Source organism: Acanthisitta chloris, unplaced genomic scaffold (assembly GCF_000695815.1).
Source record: "Acanthisitta chloris isolate BGI_N310 unplaced genomic scaffold, ASM69581v1 scaffold15352, whole genome shotgun sequence".
NCBI classification, from domain to species: Eukaryota; Metazoa; Chordata; class Aves; order Passeriformes; family Acanthisittidae; genus Acanthisitta; species Acanthisitta chloris.
Genome location: NW_008659510.1, coordinates 70,063 through 96,607, shown reverse-complemented (window position 1 = coordinate 96,607; position 26,545 = coordinate 70,063). Strand labels below are relative to the sequence as shown.

Genomic DNA, 26,545 nt, shown 5'->3' with positions numbered 1-26,545 from the left:
CATGGCTGAGGGAAAGCAGAATTAAGGGTCTTCTTGGTGACGATTGGCATCAAAGGGAACTCAAAGCGTGATCATGAGACTTTTTGTGGTACTTGTAGTAGACACTCCAAGTATCCCCAAAGATGGGCAGGGACACTTCCCACCAGCCCAGGCTGCTCCAGGTCCCATCCAACCTGGCCTGGAACACTCCAGGGATGGAGCAGCCACAGCTGCTCTGGGCACCCTGTGCCAGTGTCTCAGCACCTCTTTTTTTTTGGAGCATCTCTGTGCCCTCCTCTGGACTCTGCAGCAGCTCCACATCCTCCTGCTGTTGGTGCCCAGAGCTGGAGCAGCACTGCAGGTGGATCTCACCTGGGCAGGGCAGAGGGGCCAATCACTGCTCTGCTGCCACACAGAGGGTTTCTGGGTGCCAGAGCACATGGTCAGGGCACGCTGAGCTTCTCGTCCACCAATACCCCAAGTTCTCCTCAGGGCTGCTCTCAGTAAGTTCCTGTTTCTGTGGATCTGTGAGACTTGACCCTTAGGGTGCCACATCTCTGTGTGGCTCTGGCACAGCTTTCACTGGGGTCAGGTACTGAACTGAAAAACAAATTGCGCCAAGATTGGGTGCCAGAGCACATGGTCAGGGCACGCTGAGCTTCTCGTCCACCAATACCCCAAGTTCTCCTCAGGGCTGCTCTCAGTAAGTTCCTGTTTCTGTGGATCTGTGAGACTTGACCCTTAGGGTGCCACATCTCTGTGTGGCTCTGGCACAGCTTTCACTGGGGTCAGGTACTGAACTGAAAAACAAATTGCGCCAAGATTTTAGAGACAAAACACCTGATGTTGAGCTCTTACTTCTGTACCTTGAAATGGTTGAGGAGTCAGAAGTTTGGGGGAAAACATGAGCTCGTGGCAGTAAACAAAAAGCTGCAGTGTTTTTCTGGTGGGGAATGTGCTGAGACAGACACTTCTCCAGGACACATTTTCCCCCTCTTTTCAGGGAAGGCAGAGTTTGCTTGGCCAGTTATTGGCCAACGTGTGCCTGCTCTGCTGAGGGCGGCAGAAGAGCTGCAGTGGCTTTGGAAAAGAGCAACTAAACAAATGGTGGGACTGGCAGGGATGGGGAATGCTGCAAATCCCAGCTGTGGTACCTCAAAGGAGGAGAGGGTTCCTTGATGAGCTGCTTTTGTCCTAAACTTTCCTCTGTTCCAGTTGAATAAAGCAACGATCCTCCTAGTCCTAACGACCACAGCTCTCTGGAAATGTAAAATTACCAGATCTCATTAATGCTGGGCTGGATCATTCATCAAAGCCCTTCTTATGCCTCATGCTGACTCCTTTTCTCTGCCCCTCTTAATCTTCCTCTCATTATAGCGATGTGTCTGCCCTTTGGACCTAGCTGCTTCCAAGGAGTTGACACCTGCAGAGATATCATGTGAGGAAGACTCGTTAACTCTTTAAGAGTTGAAATGCTGAGGCTCTGGTAGGGAAAACACAAGTCTGGTGGGAGCTGCTTTGCAGAAGAGGATGCTGTAAATACCCTGGGGATAAAGACCAGGCAGATGATGGCACAGGAAGGAAAGGGAATTCTTTGTGTCCCTGATAAGATCCTCATTGCTGGCAGGTCCTGCAGATCCAGCTAATGCCATTAGCTTCTCTCTCACAAGGATTTTCTGTTGCTTTGGAGATTTCTCCCAACCTGATGTATTTTTCACATGTGCCTCATTTACCTGGAAAACTGAAGAGTAAAGATTTCAAACTAAAGCCAATTGCCATGGAATTAGAGCTGGCTGAGGACAAAAGCTTTTGACATGGATGTGGCAAATGTTCTCCAGATGATACTAATAGTCCTGTAGCACCTTTTATCTCAAGGACTAAAGCACTTTGCAAACAGTCAGATTACAGAAGAGCTGCACTGAGCAGGTATTTTAGCCAAGTAAATACTGTTTATAAAGGAATTTTCAAAAGAGCTTTCAGAGATACCTGTCACTACTGCAGCATCTTTATTCAGGGACTGAAGCTCTTATCTCTCTCAGTAGGAGATGCCAATTTCCTGATGTACTTTTCAGTTAAAATCCAAGTTCCATAAGGCAGATTAACAGTGAGAAAATGCAAGTTCTCTTTGGAGAAAAAAAAAACACCTCAGAGTTTGAAAGTTGTTTAAAAGTCAATTCTGTAATAAATGAGCCAATTTAGAAGATGTATCAGGTGCCACAGAAGAGAAGTCATTGGGAATTGCTGGATCTGTGTTGTTCTGAGTCCTTCACCTATCATGCCAAGCTGTTTTGTTCCCATCTTCATCCTTTCTTTCCACTCTGCATCCATCTGTTCTTGCTTCAGTTCCATTTCCTTTGTGAGCTCCAGTGGGATCACTCCTGGTTCTGTCACTGTGCAGCAACACACAGGTTCATGTTCTGATCAACATCTCCACTCCCAGATATTGATAGTGCAGCTTTAATTGCTTAATTAAATCCATTATTTCTCCTGTAGCATTTGCCAAGCTCCTGCCAATAGAGCTGATAGCTAGAGCTGATGTGTCAGAATAGGTGTCAAAGAATGTTGGCTTGGAGAGATGTAGGAAAGTTCTGCAGGAATGAGGTTGAAGAGAGACTATTTAGTGTTTCCATGAATCATCTTTAAGTACAAGGAAACAAGATTGAAGAGGCTGCTGGAGTTACTCAGGTCATTGTAGTCAGTGACCCACAGAGGCAGAGGAATATTGTTATCCAGACTTTCTTCTGCTGAAAAAACAATCCAGAACTTCACTGCTGTGACATTTGTAAGTGTTGCTTTGATAGCCCATATGGATTTTATCATGGGCACATCACAGTTCATGTTTTAGTACAGTTTCAAGATAATTTCTTCTCCTCTCTCTGTGTTTACTCTTCTGACCTTTTAATTTCATTACTCCTGTTTCCTCTTGTAAGATGTGCCGATGCTTCTCCTGACACCTCACCAGCCTTTCTGTCTCTGCCCTGGTTTCTTCTCATGTTGCCTTGGCATTGCAGATGGTGTCTCACTAGTTCCTTAAATATTCATAGTGTTCTTCTTCTGGCTTACTGGAAATAGTCACCTGCTCTGCCTTGGATTGAGTTTCCCTTATGTCTGCATTGTCTGGGTGGCCCCAGGACCTTCTGTGTTTGGTGCAGATGAATTTAGCTTCTAAAATTTCAAGTCATTCAGCCTCTACCTCATGGCAAAAATTATTAGTACCTGAATACACTGAGATGTGCAATATCAGGTTCTGTTCCTTCCTCCAGTGCCCAAGGTGTGGAGGATCCAATTCTCCTGGGTCTTGGCAGCAACTTCCACCTCTGATTTTTGCACATTGACTTCTGTGCAGTTGTGATCAAAGAATAAACAGGAGTATCTCTAACTCGTCCTGATGGGTTGTGATTTGTAACCTTTTTGCTGCCCAGAAGTTGTTCATTCAGCATAACTAATTATGTCTTTCTCCTCTAGCTCGTTAGCCCCTGCAGAGTCATGTCACCAGTTGCCACCTCCTCCACCTTGGTGGTTTCCTCTATCACTGTCTGCTTTTATTGCAGTTAGTAGGTTAATTAAATGTGTATTTTAAAGAAATTGGTTCAAATTCCAGAGAGTTGTGGCTGCACTATCCCTGGGAGTGTTCCAGGCCAGGTTGGATGGGGCTTGGAGTAACCTGGGCTGGTGGGATGTGTCCCTGTCCAGGGCAGGGGTTGGAAATGGATAATCTTTAAGGTCCTTTCCAGCCCAAACCATTCTGGGATTCTGATGGATCAGGTTCTTTAAGTCCTTCAGACAAATTCAGGACAAAACCTGTGAGTACACTGGCAGTGTTCAAAGCCAGGTTGGATGAAGAGCAACCTGCTCTGGTGGGAGGTGTCCCTACCCAGGGCAGGGCGTTGGGGCTGGATGATCTCTGAGCTCCATCCCAACCCCTGAACATACCATGATACTGTAATACTCAGCTGCTTTTTGCTCCTTGCTGGCCTACAACACCCTTCAAACTCTGACCAAGTCCTTATTTGCACCATCCTTAGGTTCACCTCAGGTTTCCATGTGCTTTGTTTGTCCTTTCTCTGTCCCTGTGCAGAGCAGGGCACAGAGCCCTGAGCTGGTTTGCTATGGGTGGCACTGCTGCCTGAGAGGGTCTGGGAATTGCTCACTCCTTTGGGTGACTGGCACTCACAGATGGTCACACTGCACATGTAAGGCATTCAGGACCCCTGGGTGATCCCAGAGCTCATGAACCACACACTGTGCCAACATTTGTCTATTAAAAGTACTTAAAATGTTTCCTTAGATTACTAATTTCCCCTCCATTTCTGGGTCTGTTTTGCTGGTTTGTTGGTTTTTTTCCTAAAACGTTCTCTTTTCCCATTTTTTTCCCCCTTATTAAAGAAAGTCTCAAGATGTTCCTCCAGACTGGCAGAAGTAAGTGCCAACTGCTGCTGCAGACTTGTTAACAACTTTATTTTTGCCTCAGAGTGGCACATATGGCCCAGAGAGAGGAAATATTGGGGTCTGTGGTTTGGTGAGGGCTGACAGATATTGGTCTGGAAAAGAAATACCATTTGGGTCACTCATAAACTTCATTTTTATTTCATTGCCTGAAGGACTTCCCAATTTATTTTCCCTAAGGAAAATCTTGTAGCCCTGTGACAGCTCCAGAGCTGCAGGAGGAGGAGATGGGCAAGGAGCCAATTTGTGTATGGTCTCTCTTTACTGCACTTGAGCAGCTGCAGACAAGGGAAGTTGGTTTCTGTGGCCCATTTGAATTTCATGGGTGGCTTGGTGACCTGCAGGGTGTGAGGTCCATGCTTATCTACTGCATCATTATTCACAAGACTTGTAAGGACAACACACATGTTCTTATATGCTTAAATCTCATTTTTCCCTGGTTTGGAGTGTTTGATAGCTTCTTTTTTTCCAAGTAGTTTTTTGATCCCATAAACTCTGAAAGCAAAATAGCATTTTGCTTCCTACAGATTCCTTCAGCCTTGCTGGTCTCTCATTTTTTTCCTTGCTCTGCTGAGCTTGCACTGAGGGCTGGAATAACCTTCCACAGGTTTACCCCATTGGATCAGGTTTGTGCATTCAGGCAGTGTAGGTGCCAAACTGGTTTCAGATGAGCTCCTTGCTGGTGCAATCCATTCCATGGATGTCAGGATAATTGTCGTATCTGCATATGTGAGAAGGAGAAGGAAATGATTCCACCCCTGGCCTCATTCACTGGAGAGAAGGTTATCCTGGAGATCTGGAGGGAGGAGATTGACACAGCAAGGATGCATTTAAATCAATTCAGTCAATTAATCATCATCTCATTAGGGTTGTGTGGTGTGCTGGATTTAATTAGGGAAAGGGAACTGATGTGTGTGTGCATATATATTTGTGTGTGTGTATATGTATGTGGAGGAATGGCTCAATGTGACTGGACTGTGAGGTTGCCCTGAGGTCCAGGAAGGAAGGAGGCCACAGGATGGGTAAGTTTGCCACCATCTGGAAATGAGAGATGCAGGTGGATTTGGAGCTGGAGGTGTCTCTGAGCAGAGCACACCAACAGCTCTCACTGCTTGTTCTCTCGGTGAATTTTGGGGGGTTTTGCTGTTTTGGAAAGACCTTTGGCTATAAATGTAGTAACAGACATGTTATTTCAGTTAGGCTTTAGTTACTTTGTGTTAGGCACCTTTTTCTTTCATTTTTGTTGATTTATTCCAAGGTTTATATGGTGTTTTTTACCTGTTTATAGATGTGATATTTTAACTCAAATTTATGTGAAGAATCTATGAGCTCCTCAAGGTTCTTTTCTTACCATGGTACGTAGGTGTAAGAGGTTGAACTGTGATCTTAAGTCTTTTCCAACCTGAATGATTCTCTGTTTCTCACATCATTTCATTGCTGAATTCCTCAGTGCTGCAGCTCCTCATCCTTGGCTTGGAATTTGCAGTCCTTGCCTGTATTTTCCTCATTCACAGAGAAAATACTGGAGCATGTGGAAGTGATTGCTGGTGCTTCTCTCCACTGCTTTTTTTTATTTGTCTTTAAAACTTATTTGGAAGTTGAGGACTTTGATTTCAAGTGCCTCAGTGCAGAACTGGACATCTGAATCAGCCACAATTGCATCACCTGAGGGAAATCTGGGATTCAGCACTGAAATGTGTGAAATGGAGAATCTTTTTGTGTTGTCCTGGTGTTTCAGCTATGCTCAGCTGATTCCAGGAGCACAGGTGTCCCACAACCTGCTTTGCTGAAAGGCTGAGAAACTCCAAGGGCTCTTCTCATTGCTCCCTCCAAGACTCTGTATGTGCTGGGGTTGTCAGGGATCTTATCACCTGCAGGGAAAGCTGTGAGGTATCAAATACTCATGTGGAATAAGCCCTGTGCAGGTGCTGAATCTGATGTGTGTTTGATAGGTGCCAGGAAGGATCTCTTGTGGTGGGACCAATGAGGACAGCCAAACCAGACCTGATGAGGGTCACCAGGAACCATCTGAATGAAGCCACCAGGGCTTCAGCAACAATCCTAGACATTGGAAGGACTTGGGCACTGAACTGAACAGCTCCCAGGGCAGTGGGCACAGCCCCAAGGCTGACAGAGCTCCAGGAGTGTTTGGCCAATGCTCTCAGCACAGGGTGGAGTGTTGGGGTGTCTGGGCAGGGACAGGAGCTGGATCAATGATCCTTGTGGGTCCTTTTCATCTCAGGATGTTCTGTGGTTCTGTGGACATGGCACAGCAAACAGCTCTCACTGTGTCTCATGGAAAACATCTTTGTTGGTGCTGAAGCACTGATGAAACGATGAAGTCCTTATGAACTCTGTGTTTGCTTCATCCCGAGCTTGTGGCAAACATCAGGTGTTCAGTGCTGTTGGAATTAGCTTGGAAACACAAGGTGGATCCTATCAAAACAGCCCCCAAACAAAAATCCTCCCAAACTGCTGAAGTCAGAGGAGGCAAATGGCTCTGCAATAGTCCATAATTACTGAGCCAGTGAGTGAGAAATGCCATGTGTATGTCAAGAACTCTGGTTAGTCTAGAAGAAGAAAAAATAAGGTGAAAGAACCAGGATTACATAAATAATGAAAGAGCTGCAATTGCCTGAGTTTTGTGATGCAGATGAAGGAAGGTGTCAGGGCAGGAACACATCTCCATGGCAGAACTATTTAATTATCCTATCTCGTCCTCCAAAGAAACAAAATGATCATGAATATTCATGAATTAAATTAAAATATTAATGGCAGGCTCAGACTTTGCTTTTCAGGTCTCCAAACAGCCATAAACAGTTGTGCTTCTCTGCATTGAACAGTGGAGGTCAAAAAGGAATTGCCTTTTGTTTCAGGGTGCAGAGAAGCTCCTGTTCTCCTTGAGGGCTAAGGGATGTTACTTGCCTCGTGGTTCCTTTGAAAGGAATTTCGTGGGTACCTATGCTGTACCCCCACATCTGGCAGCAGCTGCTTGCTGGTCCAGCAGCATCCTGTAGCCTTGCTGAGGACTTGGGGACATTGTTGACCCTTAAATTCAGGCTTGAAACCATCATCAAGCACTTTGTGGTGATGGTTGGTTTGGTACTGGTGCAAGGGAGTTTTGTCTTGCAGTTCTTGGATAGCTTAGAGGAAAGGAGGTTGGAGCCAGGTGGGAATTGGTGTCATCTTCAGGGAACAAGTGGCAGGAAAAGGGAAAAGGTCTCAAGTTGCACCAGGAGAGGTTTAGATTGGGTATTAGGAATAATGTCTTCACCCAAAGGTTGTCCAGCCCTGGCACAGCTGCCCTGGGCAGGGATGGAGTCACCATTCCTGGAGGGATTTAAAGTTAGTGTGGATGTGGCACTGGAGGACATGGTTAGAGGTGGTGTTGTGTTGATGATTGGACTTGGTTATCTTAGAGGTCTTTCCCAACTGTAACCATCCCATGATGAGCACAAGTGCCATGAGGAAAGGCTGAGGGAGCTGGGGGTGTTCAGCCTGGAGAAGAGGAGGCTCAGGGGAGACCTTCTCACCCTCTGCAACTCCCTGACAGGAGGTTGGAGTCAGGTGGGGGTTGGTCTCTTCTCCCAGGCAACCAGCAGCAGGACAAGAGGGCACAGCCTCAAGCTCTGCCAGGGGAGGGTTAGGTTGGATATTAGGAAGAGAGTTTTTACAGAGAGAGTGCTCAGGCCTTGGAATGTGCTGCCCAGGGAGGTGGTGGATTCGCCATCCCTGGAGGTTTTCAAGGTGAGACTGGATGTGGCACTTAGTGCCATGGTCTAGTGACCACGGTAGGGGTGGACTTGATGATCTTGGAGGTCTTTTCCAACCCGGTTGATTCAATGGTTCTATGATTCTATCATCTGTTGTACCTTCAGCTGTACCTTTTTCACTGTGCCGTTGCCATGAGCATCGGTGGTGCCATCGAGGAACTGAAGTCAGACCACCTTGCTAGCTCTGAATTAAGGCAGCTGAAGGGTTCATCAGTAATTCAGTGTACCCAGTTGCAGGTAGCAAGTAAATATTTCAGCCTGTTAAGAGTTTTAAAGAAGAGAATGACGGTCTTGAGGTAGTAAAGCATGGTGAGGGAATAGTCCAAAAGTATTCAGCTAATCCTTACAAGTGGAGGGGAGGATTCCTGAAGGGAGCCTGAAAGAAAGGTGGAGATGGAGTTGGGAGAAGGGCCTGGAGGAACAGGACACAGGGAATAGCTTTAAGCTGAAGGAAGGGAGATCTAGGTTAGATATTGGGAAGGAATTCCTGGCTGGGAGGTGCTGAGGCTCTGACACAGGTTGTCCAGAGCAGCTGTGGCTGCTCCATCCCTGGGAGTGTCCCAGGCCAGGTTGGATGGGGCTTGGAGCAGCCTGGGCTGGTGGGAGGTGTCCCTGCCCAGGGCAGGGTGTGGGATGAGATGATCTTGAAGATCCTTCCAACACAAACCAGTCTGTGGCTCTATGACAACCCTGAGGTATTTTGATCTCTTTTCATTTTGAGCCACTGTGCAGCTCTTGGTGGCAAGATTGAGCCTTTTTGGCTTGCAGAGAGTTAAAAGCAGCTGGTGACAGACATGGATGCTGCACGCACATCCCTGCATTTGTTTTGAACTTTAAAAACCCAACATTCTGATTAGTTGGAGCAGCTTTTCCCTGAGGAAAGACTCTAGAGTGGTAATTTCATTACAAAATACAGAGCTTGGAGATTAACTGGAGTTGGAATTTATATTTTTTCCCACCCTAAGGGATTTGACATTTCTATTTCTTGACATTTCTCTCATTGTTAGAATCATTTCATTGTGCTGCTTTTTTTGTTTTTCCCCCTCCCTTGGTGCAACTCGAACTCTCCTTGAAGCTTGGAGTGTCTTTTCTCTTAGGTAAAACTGGTAATGGTTTGAATTAGTTCCCCAAGCAGATGGTTGGGAAAGGAGCCTGTGTGGAGCACTAGGGCATGTGATCTATTGCCAACAAAAAACTGAAGCACTAGCCCATTGAACATGGATATATTTAAAACTATCATTAGGAGAGGATGTTATGTGGTAAAAAGAGATGTAAAAATAGGAATAGGTTGCTCAGGGGTCTGGTTTGAGGTGTGTTAAGTGTGTCAAAAGCAGCACCTGAGCCAGTTTTGTTCCTGGAGTCCTTTATTGTAAGAATAATGGATGTTTGTATCCCATTTTTCTGCTTTCAGCTGCTTCTCTTCATTCTTTCCTGCACCCTTTGAGTTAAGTGGTGGCATAGCAAGGCAGAACATCTAATGTGCTGGAAGATTTGTCATTCATTCACAGGGGAACAGAAGGGATAGTTTTCCAACTTTGTCTGTGATGATCCCATGAAAGAGATGTCACGTTGCATTCGGTAATGGGGAAGTTTTCTGGCAGAGTTTGCAGCATTAGTGTTGCTCACAGAGCTCTGCCAGCTCAGCAGTGTCTGCTGGGGAGGGTAGAGAATCCTAGGAATATACTATATGATGGGTTTGGAATGGAGCTTAGAGATCACCTAGTTCCATCCCCTGCCCTGGGCAGGGACAGCTCCCACTAGCCCAGGTTGCTCCAAGCCCCATCCAACCTGGCCTGGAACCCACTCCCAGGGATGGAGCAGCCACAGCTGCTCTGGACAACCTATACCTGTTTTCTTATCCTTCATACCTGCACAGGAAAAATGACAAATAATTTAAAGAGCTGAACTAAGCCATTGCTGGAAAAATGTGCTCCTGGGAGTTCTTGGTCATTGGTTAGGGAAAATCATGTTTCCTGACTATGAAAAGTACAGAAACATATGGACAGGACTGGTCAGTCTTCTCTCTGGAGTGTGTGATATTGGCTCCTGTGAAATTGTGTTTTATTGAAGTCACCAGGTTACTCCTGTGCTGCCAGTGGCTTTGATTAACACCGTGTTAGGGTCATATCCTGCAGTAACCACGTTTGGAAATCCCTGGCTGCATTTGCAGGAGTTATGATTAAGGTTGTGCCTGTTTTCCTGCACTGCTGCTGTCTCTGAGGGCTGAGTTCTCCTCCTTATTGGCACTGGAGTTGGGTTACAGCCCTTGGGGTTCAGTGGCAATATCTGTGACAGTCCCTGGGGAGATGAAGTTTTGCATGAAAACACACAGAATCAAAGTTGTAACAAAATTAACACAAAGAGCTGCAATTTCCTAGCCAGGGTGGTGGTTGTTTTGTAAAGTCTAATTCATCTTTGATTGAATTTCAGGCAAAACAAAGCAAGGAGGAAGAAGAGGTGGGAAAAAACCCATCAGCAGGAGATTATGGATGAGCAGGTTGAAAGATGCTGCCTGTCAGGGCTCACTCAGAGCCATCTGATCCTTTCTGCTGGGGCAGGGCCTTGGGTGGTGTGTTTTGTGCACGGGCATGGACAATCCATTTGGGTTCCCTTGGGGAAAAGCCTGTTATTAGTCAGGATCAGTCTGCATCCTGCTGGGGAATGAATTCATTCACACTGCTGAGCAGTTAGGATGTTCACAGAGACATCACAGTGCTGAATGCCCAAGGAAGGATTTCTTGTGCCTTGTTTTCCATGGCAGAATAGTAACATTTTCCAGTCAAAAGATTGCTGACTTGCTGTAACTGCCTTTAGACAGAAAGCTGGAGAGGAACTTTCCACAAGGGCGTGGAGTGATAGGACAGGGGGGAATGAGTTGAAACTGGTGGGGAACAGGTTTAGATTAGAGATTAGGAGGAAATTCCTGGCTGGGAAGGTGATGAGGCACATTTTGTCCAGAGCAGCTGTGGCTGCTCCATCCCTGCGAGTGTTCCAGGTCGGGCTGGATGGGGTTTGGAGCAGCCGGGCCTGGTGGAAGATATCCCTGCCCATGGCAGGGGGTGGAATGGATGATCTTGAAGGTCCCTTCCAGTCTAAACCATTTTATCACTCTGATTCTATCAGCTCCTTTGTCTAAAATGGCCTTGAGCTTTTCAGTATTAAAAAGGAAGATGAAACAAGGGAAGTTGTATTGTTGAATAGTTTATAGGAATATAAACCAACAAATGACAGTGTCAAGTAATATCAGAGTCTGATTTCCCTTGTTTTTTCTCTTAGCTCACTCTGTATTTTTCCTTCTGACATTAAAACTGAATAGAAAACATGTCAGGGGTATAAAAAATGCAGGTAGGAGCCATTTGCTGCTACAGGAGATAAGATAAAGAAAGAAAGCTTAGAGAAGAAAACAGTTGCAAAGTGAATACAGTGTGTAAGTAATCACAGTTCATTAGCTCCAGCATGTTTTGTGGCTCTGGATAAGGATTTATGCTCCAGCCCTGCTTTGGAAGAGCTTCTATCTGTACATGGTAGTTTTAGGGAAACCAACAAAACAGAAAATGTGCAAGTTGACAAAGACATTAATCAAAGTGCTGCTGCTGAGCCTCGTGGCCTGAGGGGGGGGGGGAAGGAAAAGAGGAGAAATATGCATTTTAAACAGTTTCTGAGGCTGTAAGGAGACTTTACATATGTGGCTGACACAGTGATCAAATGATAAAGGAGAGTCAAACTGAAGCTCAACCTTTTGTGCAGGCTCTGAAGGCAAAGGCACACTGCAGTTTTTCAAGGCAGATGGAGTGTGAGCAACTAATAAATCAGGTTTTGCAACATTAAAGAGCAACTTATTTAAATGCATATGGTGTTGGATCTGAGACAAGGCAGTAGAGGAGAGAGGAAGAGGATTGGGCATGGCAACATCAGCAGAACAATATGTCTGTGCAGGAGCTCTGTGGCTGCATCCCAATCAGCAACTCGTGCTCAAGTCCTGTCATGTGGCACCTGAGAGGTAAAGGCACTTGGAGAAGCTGTTTCAGGCAGAGATTTGGGGCAGTGAGTGGAATAGATGTCAGTCAGGTTGGGACATTGGAGCCAGATATTCTGTGTTAAAAGAGGAGCTGAAGTCTGAGTTTGAAGAAATGGTGAGTAAGATATCTGTTCCTTCTTGTCCACAGTATTTCTCATAACATCTTTGTCAAGGGAACATTGGCATCACCATCTCAGTTCCTCTGTTGGGAAAGTGAAGTGTAGTAACCTGGAAACACTGGCACAGGTTGCCCAGGGAGGCTGTGGCTGTTCCAGCCCTGGTGGTGTTCAAGGCCAGGCTGGATGAGCCTTGAGCAACCTGATCTTATGAGGACCTGTCCCGGCCCAGGGCAGGAGAGTGGAACTAGATGATCTTTAAGGTCCTTCCAACCCAAACCATTCCACATTTTTTATGCCATTGTCTCTAAACCTCCGATATCCATACTGAATATTTACATTTTTAACATACAAGGCAGAACAGAAAACTCCAAACACTCCTCCTGTTTGCTCAGACTTTCACTGTGTGCAGAGATTGCAACTTTCTTGCTAATCTGATGCTTTTTCATCTTGAAGTCTGACATTTTAGGCTTCATTTGAGGAACACTGAGCTGCATTACTAATGGCCCCAACTCCAGCTTCCCCTTGCAGTGGCATTCAGGTGGGCACACCTCATTGCTGGCACAGCATGAGGCTGTCATTAGCTCTGTGGCAAATTTCACTGCTCCTCAAACTTGGGGTGGGTTTTTTTTTGCCTTCTGATATATTACCAGGTGGATTAAATCAGCAAACTCTGCTCCTGTAGAAGGAACTGCTCCAGCATGAGGTGATGGGTGAGCAGCTGACTTGTGGGTTCTGGTGACTGGGGTTACATCAGGCTACACTGGTCACTGGTGGGTTCCAGAGGGCTCCAGCTTAGGCCCAGAGCTCTACCACTTCTTCATAAATGACTTGGATGCAGGACTTGAGGGGATGTTAAATCAATTTGCAGATTATACAAAACTGGGAGGAGCTGTTGACTCCCTTGAAGGCAGAGAGACCTTGCAGAGAGAGCTAGGCAAGTTAGAGGGCAATCACCAACCTTATGAAGGTTAGCAAGGGCAAGTGCTGATTCTGCACCTGGGATGGGACAACCCTGGCTGTGCCTACAGACTGGGGAATGAGAGGCTGGAAAGGGACCTGTGTGCCCTGGCAGCCAGGAGAACCAACCATGTCCTCCTGGGGGGCATCAGGCAAGGCCTTGTCAGAGGGAGGTGGTTGTCCTGCTCTGCTCTGTGCTGGGGCAGCCTCACCATGAGTATTGTGTGCAGTTTGGGCACCACAGTGTAAGAAAGGTATTGGAGAGTGTCCAAAGGAGGGAAGAAGATGGTGAAGGGACTTGAGGGGAAGCCACGTGAGGAGTGGCTGAGGCATTTAGGCTGTTCAGCCTGGAGAAGAAGAGATTGAGAGGAGAACTCATACAAGTGGGAGGGAAAGTGGAGGAACAACACTGAGCTCTGCTCTCTGGGACCAGTGACAGGACCTGAGTGAATGGTCTGAAGTGGTGTCCAGGGAGGGATAGGTTGGGTATCAGGACAAGGTTCTTCCCCCAGAGGTGTTTGGGCACTGAACAGCTCCCAGGGCAGTGGGCACAGCCCCAAGGCTGACAGAGCTCTGGGAGTGTTTGGATAACACTCTCAGGCACAGGGTGCATTGTTGGGGTGTCTGTGTGGGGTCAGGAGTTGGATGAGTGATCCTTGTGGTCACTTCCAACTCAGGATATTCTGTGATTCTTTGTGACAGCTGTGAAAGTTTAGGTTGTTCTCCTAGTGCGTATGAAATGTGGAATTATACTTTCTTGACTTAGATGGATAAAAAAACCCCAAACCTTACAACCCAGTGAAAGATTCCTACAGTGTGGCATCTCTGGAGCAGTGATCTGTGCTCAGTGCAGATGGTGACTGGAGTGCAGAGCACGTCAGGTGTTGTACACCAGTGAACACGGGTGGTTAGTCCTGTGCTCAGAGCTCAGGCTGAGCTGTCATGGCAATAACGTTGAGCACTTACATGCAGTTGGAAATGTTCAGTGCTCACTCGGAATTAGGCTTTACAGCTCCTTCTCTCTAATGAGGCAGATAGTTTTCTTCTCCTGCAGTCTGCTCATGTGTGTGTGGCACGTGTTGAGGACAGTGTGTAGTGCTTGCTTAGCTCTTGATTGAGATGCTCTGCAAACTGCGGCTCTGGTGGTCACATGTGTAAGGAGAAGGAAAAAGGTGGTTTTTCCACTCTTCATAGAGTTATGGAAAGGTTTGGGTTGGAAGGGACCTTAAAGGTCATCTCATTCCACCCCTGCCATGGGCAGTGGCACCTCCCGCCAGCCCAGGTTGCTCCAAGCCACATCCAACCTGGCCTGGAACACTCCCAGGGATGGAGCAGCCACAGCTGCTCTGGGCACCCTGTGCCAGTGTCTCAGCACCTCCCAGCCAGGAATCCCTTCCCAATCTCCCATCTGTCCCTGCCCTCTGGCAGTGGGAAGCCATTCCCTGTGTCCTGTCCCTCCATCCCTTGTCCCAAGTCCCTCTGCAGCTCTCCTGGAGCCCCTTGAGGCACTGGAAGGGGCTCTGAGGTCTCCCTGGAGCTTCTCTTCTCCAGGTGGACACCCCCAGCTCTCCCATTCTGGCTCCAGGGCAGAGCTGCTCCAGCCCTTGGAGCATCTCCATGGCCTCCTCTGGACTCTCTCCAAGAGATCAGCATCTTTCCTTCACCTGCAGCATGTTCTAGTGGAAGGTGTCCCTGCCCATGGCAGGGGGTTGGAACAAGATGATCCTTATTGACACTTCCAACCCAACCCATTCCCTGATTCTCTGCTGCCTCATTTCTGCTGAGCTGCCTGGCCTTGGTTTGTTTGGATGAGTGTCATTCACCACCCTTCAGCTCCTGGCAGGAAGAGGTAGTTAAGAGGAGCAGTGGAGGCAAGAGCTGTTGCCCCTCTGGGTTGCAGTTGGTATGCACAAAGCATTCCCAAGAATAAGATTTACATCTCAGTGTATTTTTGGAGATAAAATATGTAAATGCAAACAAAATTATTTTTTCTCTTAGCTTGCCCCTAGCTGCAGAGCTTTCCTGGTTATTAATTGAAACCTAAGAGCTAAGAAGATGTAGAAACGTATTTTTCTCTCTGTGCTGGTGCTCTGTTCCTCTCAGATCTATCCTGATGTGACTGAGCAGATCAGACAGATTGTTTGGTTCCTCGCTGTGGAGTTCAGCCCAGTCAATAACATTGATTAGTGCAGGGTGACTTGCTGCAACAGGAGTAACACCTTCCCTTAATTTGAGCCTGGATTCCCTCGTTCATGCCTCGGCACCTCCTGCCTGGATGATTTCTTCTCTGAGTCTCTTAGGACACAGACCCCACTGGAGATTGCAGCATCTGACATGAACAGGGAAAGGAATCATTTTCTTCCCGTTGAACTTGTTCCTCTTTTCTTCCACTCTTCACCTGTCACATTGTGCAAATTCACTTTTTGGGATGCAAACTGAAATCCCTGAATTGTTTAAGAGCTTCCTCTTTCCATATGGAATCAGTGAGGTTCAGTAAACTGTCTCCAGCAGCTTTGTGCTTCTTCTTGAGTCCTGGTGTTGGTGTAGGATAGAGCAAGAGGCTTCATGTCCTGCTGGTTTCTTTTGGAGCTGAGTCAGGTGCAGAAATACTACAACTGCAACTCAGGATATCTATCCAGAGTTTCCTTGGATTTCCCTCTCCACAGGGAACTCAGTACTACAGCTTTTACTGTCACACCAAAACAGCTTCTTGGAATCCACACCAGTGATGGGAATTCCTGCAGGAAACACTCCTGGAGAGACCTCTTAGAGTGTGGGAGGAGCCAAGTTCCCTTGGACATTGCTATGAGGTTGCTACAGGAGGGTCAAATAAATCCAGTGATCAGAGAGCTTTGTTTTGTGGATTGGTTGCATGAACTCCTCCTCAGTTGTGTTGCTCCTCTTGCCCTTTCCAGTGTGGAGACATTCCTGTTTCCAGGCAGACAAATGCCAGGGTCAAAACCTCCAGTCATGTGCTGCTGGTGTTTTGATTTCAAGAGCTTTGTCATTTTACTGCCTTTAAATCTGTCCTGATAATGTGATTAGCTTCTGTATTTATTATTATCAATCATTAAGGAGAGTTCATGTGCAAAATGCAAAGACCTTGATCATATTTGGGATGGGCAGACTTTGCCCAGGTTCATTTTGGGATTATTTGAGGTTTTTCACCAGAGCATGCCATGGTTGATGGGGTTAGTTCTGAGCTGATGATGATCTGTGCTGATGACAGAGGAACATGACCAGAGTACAAGGGATTAGTTACCTCATCAACTGCTGCTAATTTCAGAGTCAGATTTTTTCTGATGCTGTCATGAGCAGCAGTGAGGGGATTGTGTTTTGTACAAAGGATTGTGTCAAACTCATAAACACATTTTATCCTGTATCTGAGAACCTGTTTGTTCCCAGCTGGAACTCAGGCAGAGAGAGATTTCTGCTAGGGAGTAACAAGACTTCATGTAGGAGATGAAGTCCTGAGAGTCCTAATAGTGTTAAGTATAGTAAATGAGGTGCAATGTCAGGTCAGGGGCAATCCAGAGCTGGATCCCTTCCAGGGATGGAATCATGACATCCTCAGAGGTGCAGAACCTTCCGTGGATGCAGCAAGACTCAAGGAAGTGCTGTTTCCAACCACTGTGGCCTTCGAAATACATCTGAGCCACGTGGACAAGACTCTGGGTGTTTGTTACACGAGATGAAGGTCCTTGTTGCCTCGGGGAAAGGATGAATAGGGGTGTGCTGGATTGGGTTTGGCCTGTTCCAAGAGCTGCTAAAGCCACTGAAACTTCAGGCTGGAGGTCCTCACGTGGCCACAGGAGACCTGGACTTGGTGTCTTTCTGCAGTACCAACTGTGGAATGAGGAGCTTGAAGCAATGCACAAACACCATTGGTATTGTTGCCACTGCCTTAGCAGTGCTTCTGTGAGCAGAGAGAGGGTGGAGAGAGCAGATCTTCACATTAATTACTGATCTTTCATCAGGAATGGAGCATTTAATTCATGTTTAATTATCACTTTGCTAAATGTTTAATTAGCACTTACTATCTCCAAATCAAGGGGGTGTTGAGATGTGTTAGACAACTCGTTTCATGTTATTTTCCAGGAGGACCAGATGATAACTTAATTGAAGGTGGTGGATCCAAGTTTGTCTGCAAACCAGGAGCCAGGAACATCACCATCATCTTCCATCCCCTCCTCAGGTAAGGAAAGTTCCTACAGATTTCTACAATTGCAGAACGAGTGGAATTTACCTTCTCCATGGGGATGTTGCCACTTCTGAGATCCATCCCAGAGCACTGGGTTTGCTCTGAAGTTGTTGACGTGCACATGTGGACTAAAGGAATCACTGGTTGAGCTTCTTGGCTATGGTTTTTAAGCGTTTTCAAACTGAACTGTGGTGCCAAGTGGGATTGTTTGCCTGGCTAACCCCATTCCATTGCCCAGTGTCAGTTATTGACACAGACTGGGTCAGGTTTATTTGACACAGGTTGTTTATCACTGCTTGTCCTTTCTGCTGATTAACAAGTCAGAGGATGTTTGATGAACTGCAGGGTGAGTTCATCCTTTGCTGAAACGAGTGTGGTCTGTGCACTGCAAATGAATTCCTGATTCCAAGTGCCAAATGACCAAAGTCTTCACATCTCAGCGGCTGCTGGGACTGTGAGCAGAGCAAGTCTGTAATCAGCCTCTTCTCACCTAGGATACTTTGATTTTTGCTCTTTTTGCTGTGCAGTCTAACAGTTCAAGGTGTTGGTTTTGTTGGAATTAGATAATACAATGTTTTTCCTGGTTCATGTCAATCTTCCACTTCTGCTTTTTCCTGAGGGGTTTTCCTCTGCCATCAGACATGTCTCTTCCTTTCACCTTTAGAGAGCATTTCCCTCCTTGGCTCTGCTTGATTTTCTCACTGTCGTGAGTGACTTAGCAGCAGGGGAATTCCCTCAAATCCTGAAAACAGCAAGCAACAGTAAAATGGTAGTAAAAATAATTGGCATGTGATGCCCAGAGGAAGGAATATCCTGACTGATGCCTCAGTAGCTGAGAACTGTAGTTATTTGTGACTTCTCAGCACTTAAAAATTGTGGAATCATAGATTGGCATTGGAATGGAGCTCAGAGATCATCCAGCCCCAGCCCCAACCCCCTGCCCTGGGCAGGGACACCTCCCACCAGAGCAGGTTGCTCAAGGCTCATCCAACCTGGAATGAAACACTGCCAGGGTTGGCGATCCCTAAGCTCCATTCCAACCCCTAAAATTCTATGATTCATTTCTACCTCTGTCTGTTTGGAACTAAAGAAATGACCTAAAATTAGATTTGCTACAGTATAATTACAGTTTGCAGCCATTTTATTATGGGAGAACATGGTGGAAGATTGAGGTGCAATGTGCCCTTCAAGGCATGACCACTATGATATGGACTTCGGTTTCTGAATGTTGAATCGCTTTGTGGATGTTTTGCTAGCACAGAGGAGGGTGGTGAGGCCTTATTTTTACTGAGGAGCTATTTCCCATTGATTTAGAATCTGGAGAAAACACTTCTTCCTTTCTTTTTGCCTTCCTGCTTGATTTCCCCCCTTTTTCCTCCCTCTGAGTCCCACGAGTGCTGCTGTAAACACTTCACCTCCCATCACCAACCTGCAGGAGAGGCAGGAGAAATCATTTGCCTCGTAAACAATAATTGCAGCAAGATTAAGGTGTCTGTGCTCAATATATTTTTCATGCCAACCATCTGCAGCATCTTCACTTCATTGCATCGAGTAGTTCAGCAACAACCAACTGCAGGAAGAGGAGGAAAATGGGCCATGACCCAACTTGCCCTTTCCTCACTGCAGTTTGAGCTGAGGTTGGGGTAGTTGAGGACTGGAAGAAATATTTTAATGTGGTTTAAGTGGTTTGAAGGGTCAACAGTGAATGTGTGAGTCCCTGGCTTGGATTGAACTCCTCACCCATGGCTTAGGCATGTGCATAGGATGGTCATAGGATTCCTCTGGTGATAGTAGTAATTCCCTGCATTGAATTCTGCTCCTGATGGGGCAGCAATGACCTGTTCCAGCAAACTGCCTTACCCACTGACTCCTGTTGGAACTGTCTGTTGTACAGTGCTGAATGTGGTGAATTGGATCAATGTTTGCAGTAACTTTGAGCACATAGCATCATAGAGTCCTCATCTCATCTTGTTGGTTAGATATTTGTTGTCCTTTTCTGGACATTCCTGGGCTAAGTGTCCAACTCTCTTGGAGGTAATTCCTGCCCAGGGGTGAAGTTTTCCTTTGCTTTGTTTCAGGGTTCTTTATGACCTGTCTCCATCATCTTCCATCCATGTCCCCCCTACAAGCTTTACATGAACCTGCTTTGAATTCAGAATGATCAATATTTTATATAGAAGGGGTTTTTTCCTTATTTTTTGTCAACTTCCCATAAATATGTTGGCTCTTGAGCACTGTGTGGACTAGCTGATGTTATTAGGAAGCTGAGTGTTTCTGGAAGTATGAGGCTAAGTGGATCACTGAGAGAACAACCCCTGGTGTGATGATTTAAAGCCTGAGCACAGCAGTCAGTGATGGCTTTAAAATCTAATTCGGGCCTGAAATGTTGTAACCAGAGCATTCATATTCATCACTTTGAGTCTCTCCCTTGTCCTCCTGATATGAGAAGTGTCACTGTCGATCACATCAGAGCTGCACAAGCACAGGGCTGAGTTTGCTGCTTATAAAAGACATTTTTGGATCTGTTTTTATTTACAAACTGAGGCTGAGCTTGGCTCCAGATCCTGTGGAAGAACAGGGGTTTGCAGGGCTGTAAATTAACCCTGATATCTCCTGTAACCACTGTTTGTGTAGAGAAACTGTTAATTTAGAACAGAATCACTGAATCAGTTATGTTGGAAAAGACCTCTGAGGTCATCCAGTCCAGCCCATGACCTAACACCACCATGACAACCAGACCAGGGCACTGAGTGCCACGTCCAGTCTGTCCTTAAACCCCTCCAGGGATGGTGACTGCACCACCTTCCTGGGCAGCACATTCCAGTGTCTGATCACCCTTTCTGGGAGGAAATTCTTCCTCATGTCCAACCTAAACCACTCCTGGCACAGCCTGAGACTGTGTCCTCTTGCCCTGTTATTTATTCCCTGGGATCAGAGCCTGATCCCACCTGGCTCCAACCTCCTGTCAGGGAGTTGTAGGTGGTGATAAGGTCTCTCCTGAGCCTCCTCCAGGCTAAACACTCCAATTCCCTCAGCCCCTCCTCATGCACTTGTGCTCCAGGCCCTTCCCCAGCTCCATTCCCTTCTCTGGACACTCTCCAGCTCCTCACTGTCCTTGCAGTGAGGGCCAGAACTGGACACAGCACTGAGGTGTGACCTCAACAGTGCCCAATCCAGAGGAACAATCACTCCCCTAGTCTTGCTGCCAACCTGACCTACAAATGGTGCTCAAAGCTTCCCTTCCCTCAGGTTCATTTCAAGCAGCAAAGCAGAGTTGGGATGTGAGTCCCTGATTTCCACTAGGACAACTGAGACCCACCAAGCCCCAGATTAATTACCAAAACTTAATGACACCACACACACACACACACGTAATAAATGAAGAGTGAATTTTTGCAAGTCAGGTGTGTATTCTAGTGGAGATGATTCCTGGGAATAGCTTTTCCTAACTACGTCTGCAAACTAATTGCACTTCCAAATTGGAGCAGAACACACATCTGATTTTCCTTAATTACATATCATGGGAGGTGTCAAAGTATAAAAGTTACCTAAAGAGTCCAGTTGCCTTCTTCATCCTTCACTGCTCACCAGCATCTGCTTGGATCCTGGAAGCACTGGTGGTGCTGGTGAGAGGAACACCATCTTCTGCTGGAGGAAGGAATCGAGTGGGAGCAGCACCGAAGCCATTCCGTTGTGGAATATGGAACAGGCTGAGTGATGTCTGCTGTAACATTTGTTTGGTTGGGATTTTTGATGGCTTTTTTTTACTGTTTATTTGTTTCAGCTGGCATTTGAAAGGCACTTGGCTCCTCAGGGTAATCATCATTTTACATATGCTTTATAGAGTATGTTTATTACCAGACAATTGAGGAACAGATGTCTCCAGTCTTGAGGCTGAAGGGAGAGGGACAGGAGGGACTGGGGATGGAGGGGATGGGGGTGGCTGATGCTAACTCCCTCCAATGCTGTTTGCATGGTGGCTGTGGAGGCCGTGAGGGTTTCCATTTATGACTATCAGCCACACTTCATTAAGATCAAGCAGCAATTAAAAGGGTTGGAGGATGGAAGAGAAAGCAAAGTGCTCGTTGAGTCGGAAAATGCAGTCACTGCCAGGCAAGGCTGTGACCTTGGGAAGAAGGACTGGAGGAGCCAAACTGCCTGGGCACCCTCTCCCTCTCCATCAGATGGGCAGGGGGGTGTTTTGGAGGGTCTCCCTTGGCCAGGTGAGAAGGGTTGAGATGTGTCAGTGGTGTCCTAATCACTGCATTGGATTTTGGAGTCTGGAGAGTGAGAGAAGAACAAAGAGTTGATGTTTTAGAGAGGGGAAAAAGAAGGGAAAGCAAAATGACTGATTTGCCTCTGCTGCTGATTTGTTTGGCATGCAAAGTTCCACACTCCAGGGTGTGCAAAGTTTGCTACTTCTTGGCATTTGGCATTGATCAGAGGAGGGGGGAGAGAGCAGGTAATGATTTAACATTTTCACTGAACAGCTAAGAAATTTTATTTCTCCTGGTCTCTATTTTGAGCACTTTTCTCTGGATAACAGATTGGGAATTAACTTTCTCCCGCTTGTGTTGATGCAGATAAAAGAGTGATTGTTCTTGTTCTAAACCAAATAAATGCTTTAGGGACTAATCAAGGAGGATTGGGATTGACTTTTGCTGCCTGTTGCTATCAGCATGTTCCTCCCCAGCTGGTGGCAGTTGTCTCTGAGCTGCTGAAGGTCAAGTTTCAGACTCCAGTGGTTCCCTGTCCTTGTACATGTACAAACACACAAGTCCATCAGCATTAGCAGTGATGGTTTAGCTTTCCATGCTTTGGGAATAATCATGTCAAGCTTCTATTTAATTCAGGACATGTCAGGATAAAAGGTTGCTGTACATGGAATTGAAATCCTCTCTTTCTTTTGAGCTTGTTGGGAGGGGATGGCAGAGTTGTCATCAGCTCCTGTGGGACATCCACGTCCTTTGGTCTTGGAGCATCAAATGCTGCTGCAGCTGAGCAGAGTTCAAAACTGCATGAGTAATTGATAGAGAACCATGTGTAGGACTCATTACCTCTGTGTCCCTCCCTGATAACCTCTTTTGTTAGTACATCTCTGCAGCTCTAATAAGAAGCAGCTAATTTGGTTTTCAAATGTGCTGTAATGTCTTGTAGTTGGGTAGTATCAAGTTGGTATTGGATAGTGTGGGGAGTGTGTTGTTGGGGAAGCAAAAGGAGTGTGAAAACGAGATGAGTTTGTTAGTTACATTTAGGCTGTGTTAAATGGCACCAAAGAGGGTAAGAAAAATGGGTGGTGTTTTATCAGTCTGAGGGTTATTTATTGTTGTCGAAGTGGATGGGAAATGTCAAATACTCCTAGGGCACAACTGGTGGTAAATAATGAGAGCTGATGCCTTGAGCTTTTGGAATCAAACCTAAAATAGTTGATTTTTGAGGAATCAATAGAAGTGACTCAAGCTGGGAGAGGGAACTTGGCATATCAACTGCCAAGACTTTGTGTGTGAGTAATGTGCAGAGGATCAGGGGTTAGGGAAAAAAACAAGTCTAAGGTGTGTGATGTGCACAGGGAATACAATCTGGAAACTCTTACATTTAGGGACTCCTTATAAACAGGAGCCTCCAGATTTCATGAAGTCTTACATTCAGACATTTCTCTTGTCTTTCAAGAAGGAAAAAATATCACTTAGTTAATCTAAGTCACTCTCCTGTGAGGTAGGGATTACCTTCCTGAGGGCTCAGAGCTGCCCCAGGCCTGGAGGTGCCTCAGCAGTGCCAGCACAGAGAGGTCTCAAATCTTCTTCTCATTACAGTCCTGGTAGTCACTGTGATGCTTCATATTATTACAGAATCCCAGAATGGTTTGGCTTGGAAGGACCTTAAAGATCATCATCTAGTCTCAACCTCCAGCCATGGGCAAGAAATCTTCCACTAGAAGCACCTTCCACTAGACGTTCCCATCTTGTTTTGGGAGCCGTTCATCCTCCTCCTTGAGCGTGACAGATGCTTGATGCAACTTTGCATACACTCCCTGTTTCCTTCAATTGACCTGAATGGAAATCTTAAGGGAGCAATTTGCCACCCACCCACTGCATCTTCCCCTCCCCTCGCTGTAATGAGTGTTTAGGAGACATTTAGTTGACGAGTCCCTTGCTGTTGACATTTAGTACTTCATATCTGTCAACAGCAGGGATGAATGTTTCTTGCAGGCGAATCCCAACTCTTTTCCCTGTGACAAGCTCTCAGGAAATGGACGTGGCTGAGTGATAAAGACACATCTCAGCAAAGCTCCTTGTTGTGACACGTCTAAGAAAAGGTTTCGTGCTGAGTGAGGCCATTGCTGAAGCAGGGCACAAACACAGGGAAGGGATGGGGAACAGCTTCAGATTTTGTGCTTTTCTTTCCCCCCCAGTGCTTTATGAGAAGTGACAACTCTTCCTGTGTGTGTCTGATTAAAGATGACAGTTTATAAAACCCTTAAGGTGAGGCTGTTCATTTGCAATGACAGGGAATAAAGTGATCTTCCCCCCCCACCTCCCACACAAACACCAACTCTTACACACCAAAAAAAAACCCTCTTAATATGTGAGGCATTGATTTGAGATTGTCTGTCAGGGAATGTGCTTCAGCACATCAGTCAAGTTGGGAGTTTTCAAACATGCTTCATCCAAACGGAAAATCAACAGCCTGTCAGAAATTTCACATGTCTCCAGCTCCTCCTTCCCTCTGGATGAAATACAACCTCAAGGAACAGAGAAATGTTGACATTTGCAAGAGCTTGGGCTGAATAGCTGAGAACAGTGTTAATGTAATTCCATGGTAATGAATTGCTTTGAACTCACATTGTGCTCATGGAGCCAACAAAGAAGGATTGGCTCATTCCTTCATGGAACTGCAGAATCACAGGCTGATTTGGGTTGGAAGGACCTTAAAGATCTAGTCCAACACCCTGCCCTGGGCAGGGACAGCTCCCACCAGCCCAGGCTGCTCCAAGCCCCATCCAACCTGGCCTGGAACACTCCCAGGGATGGAGCAGCCACAGCTGCTCTGGGCAGATTGTTGTGCTGTGTAAGTTTAGTTGCAGCGTGTTGCTTGTGTCCTCATGGAGGAGAGTTAAGGTTCACTCACAGTGTGTTCATAGTATTCATTCATAGCATGTTCAGGGCTTGGAATGGAGCTCAGAGATCATCCAGCCCCAACCCCCTGCCCTGGGCAGGGACACCTCCCACCAGAGCAGGTTGCTCAAGGCTCATCCAACCTGGAATGAAACACTGCCAGGGTTGGGGCAGCCACAGCCTCCCTGGACTAAAGGTTCCCAATATTGCTGAACATTGTTATTGTTCTGATTTTGCAGTAGAGATTTATGATGTCATCTGAGTTTCCAGTCATCTCTTTATTCCTTGTGGATGCTGCATCACACGACCTGAGTTGTGTCTTAGAATAGTTCAGTCAGAAGGGACCTAGAAGGACATGGAACTGTTGGGGCAAGGCCAGAGGAGGCCACAGAGCTGAGCATAGACTGGAGCACCTTCCCTACGAGGACAGGCTGAGAGAGTTGGGGCTGCTCAGCCTAGAGAAGAGAAGGTTGTGTGGAGAGCTCAGAGCAACCTGCCAGGAGCTGAAGGGGCTCCAGGGAAGCTGCAGAGGGACTCTTGGGTAGGAGCTGCAGGGACAGGACAAGGAGGAATGGGGAGAAATTGAGAGGGGAAATTGAGATGAGATATGAGGCAGAAGTTTCTGCTGTGAGGGTGGTGAGACACCACAATACCAAACACAGGAATCACCTCCTTTGTTCCCACCAAGCAGGAGCTCTCCTGCCTTCAATCTAAAACTCAGCCAGGCAGAATGCACCTTTTCCACTGTCTGGTGGGAGAAGATCTGTCCTAGACATCCCTTAGGAGCCTCCTAGAGTAAATTTGGCTTATGTCCCCTATTAATAAACCAAATAGAACTTGTCAAGGCCAGAGAACTATTGTTGGAGTAAGCAAAAAAAGGTGCTTATTAGCAGGTTTGGATACACCCAGGTCAGTGGTTAAGTGGTTTGCTCTGGTTAGTTTGATGCAAGGCAATAATGGGTTTAATTGCTGGTTGTCATTTGCAGTGGAGTCTGTGCAGTTGTAGAGTTATTTGGATAATGTGTTGTAATTACACACCGTCAAGTGCTTTGCAATGTTCAGAATATGATCTTTGAGCAGAGCTAAGTTCTTTGAATTGAGGGCAACAGCTATTGAGAGGACAATATCATTTAGAAATGCCAATCAAGGCACTTAGGGAAACAAAATGAAGGTGGTGGAGCTTGCCAGAAATTCTTCCAGTGCCCTTAAACCTCCCCAAAAAACTTGGCAGAATAAGCACCATGCCTGGAGGGCTAATAAATCAAACTGCTGCAGAGTTCTGCACAGAAAGTGTTACCCAGGAAAACCTCCTGGTGTCAATCCCCAAGGAATTGCTATTCATTTGGGCTTAGCTGTAGCAGGAGAGAAAAAACTCTCTTAGGTTGGTGTTGCCCCTAATTCTGGGTGAGAAGTGATGGTGAGAAATGAGAAATGGGAGAGAGTTTTACAGCAAGGCAGAGGTTTCAATTTGCATTGACCTTATCTCCACACCCAAACGAATCAGCTGATGCAAATGAAGCAGGGGAGGCTGAACTCCCAAATTTGTATGCTCATGGCTTCAGTCCTGTGCCTTGACTGGCAAAGAAAAGGGAGAGGGAGAGGGAAAAAAGCTGAAACCTAATGACTAGAAGTGTGGAATCTCTGTGACCTTTACCTACTGTTACAGTTTTGATGTAGAACACCCAAATTCCTGGAGATGTTTAATCAGCAAAGTTGAATTTTGAGAGGCTGAACTCCCAAATTTGTATGCTCATGGCTTCAGTCCTGTGCCTTGACTGGCAAAGAAAAGGGAGAGGGAGAGGGAAAAAAGCTGAAACCTAATGACTAGAAGTGTGGAATCTCTGTGACCTTTACCTACTGTTACAGTTTTGATGTAGAACACCCAAATTCCTGGAGATGTTTAATCAGCAAAGTTGAATTTTGATGACATGTCACAA

General features: G+C 46.3%; 1 protein-coding gene across 1 annotated transcript in view; it reads left to right on the top strand.

Moving 5' to 3' along the window:
* The window catches only part of EXOC4 (exocyst complex component 4), a 180,041-nt gene that overhangs the window by 89,273 nt on the left and 64,223 nt on the right, over window positions 1-26,545 (top strand). Inside the window, exon 9 of the mRNA XM_009069411.1 lies at window positions 17,391-17,487. Within this exon, the coding sequence (XP_009067659.1) occupies window positions 17,391-17,487 (97 nt within the window). The remainder of the gene's footprint in view (window positions 1-17,390; window positions 17,488-26,545) is intronic.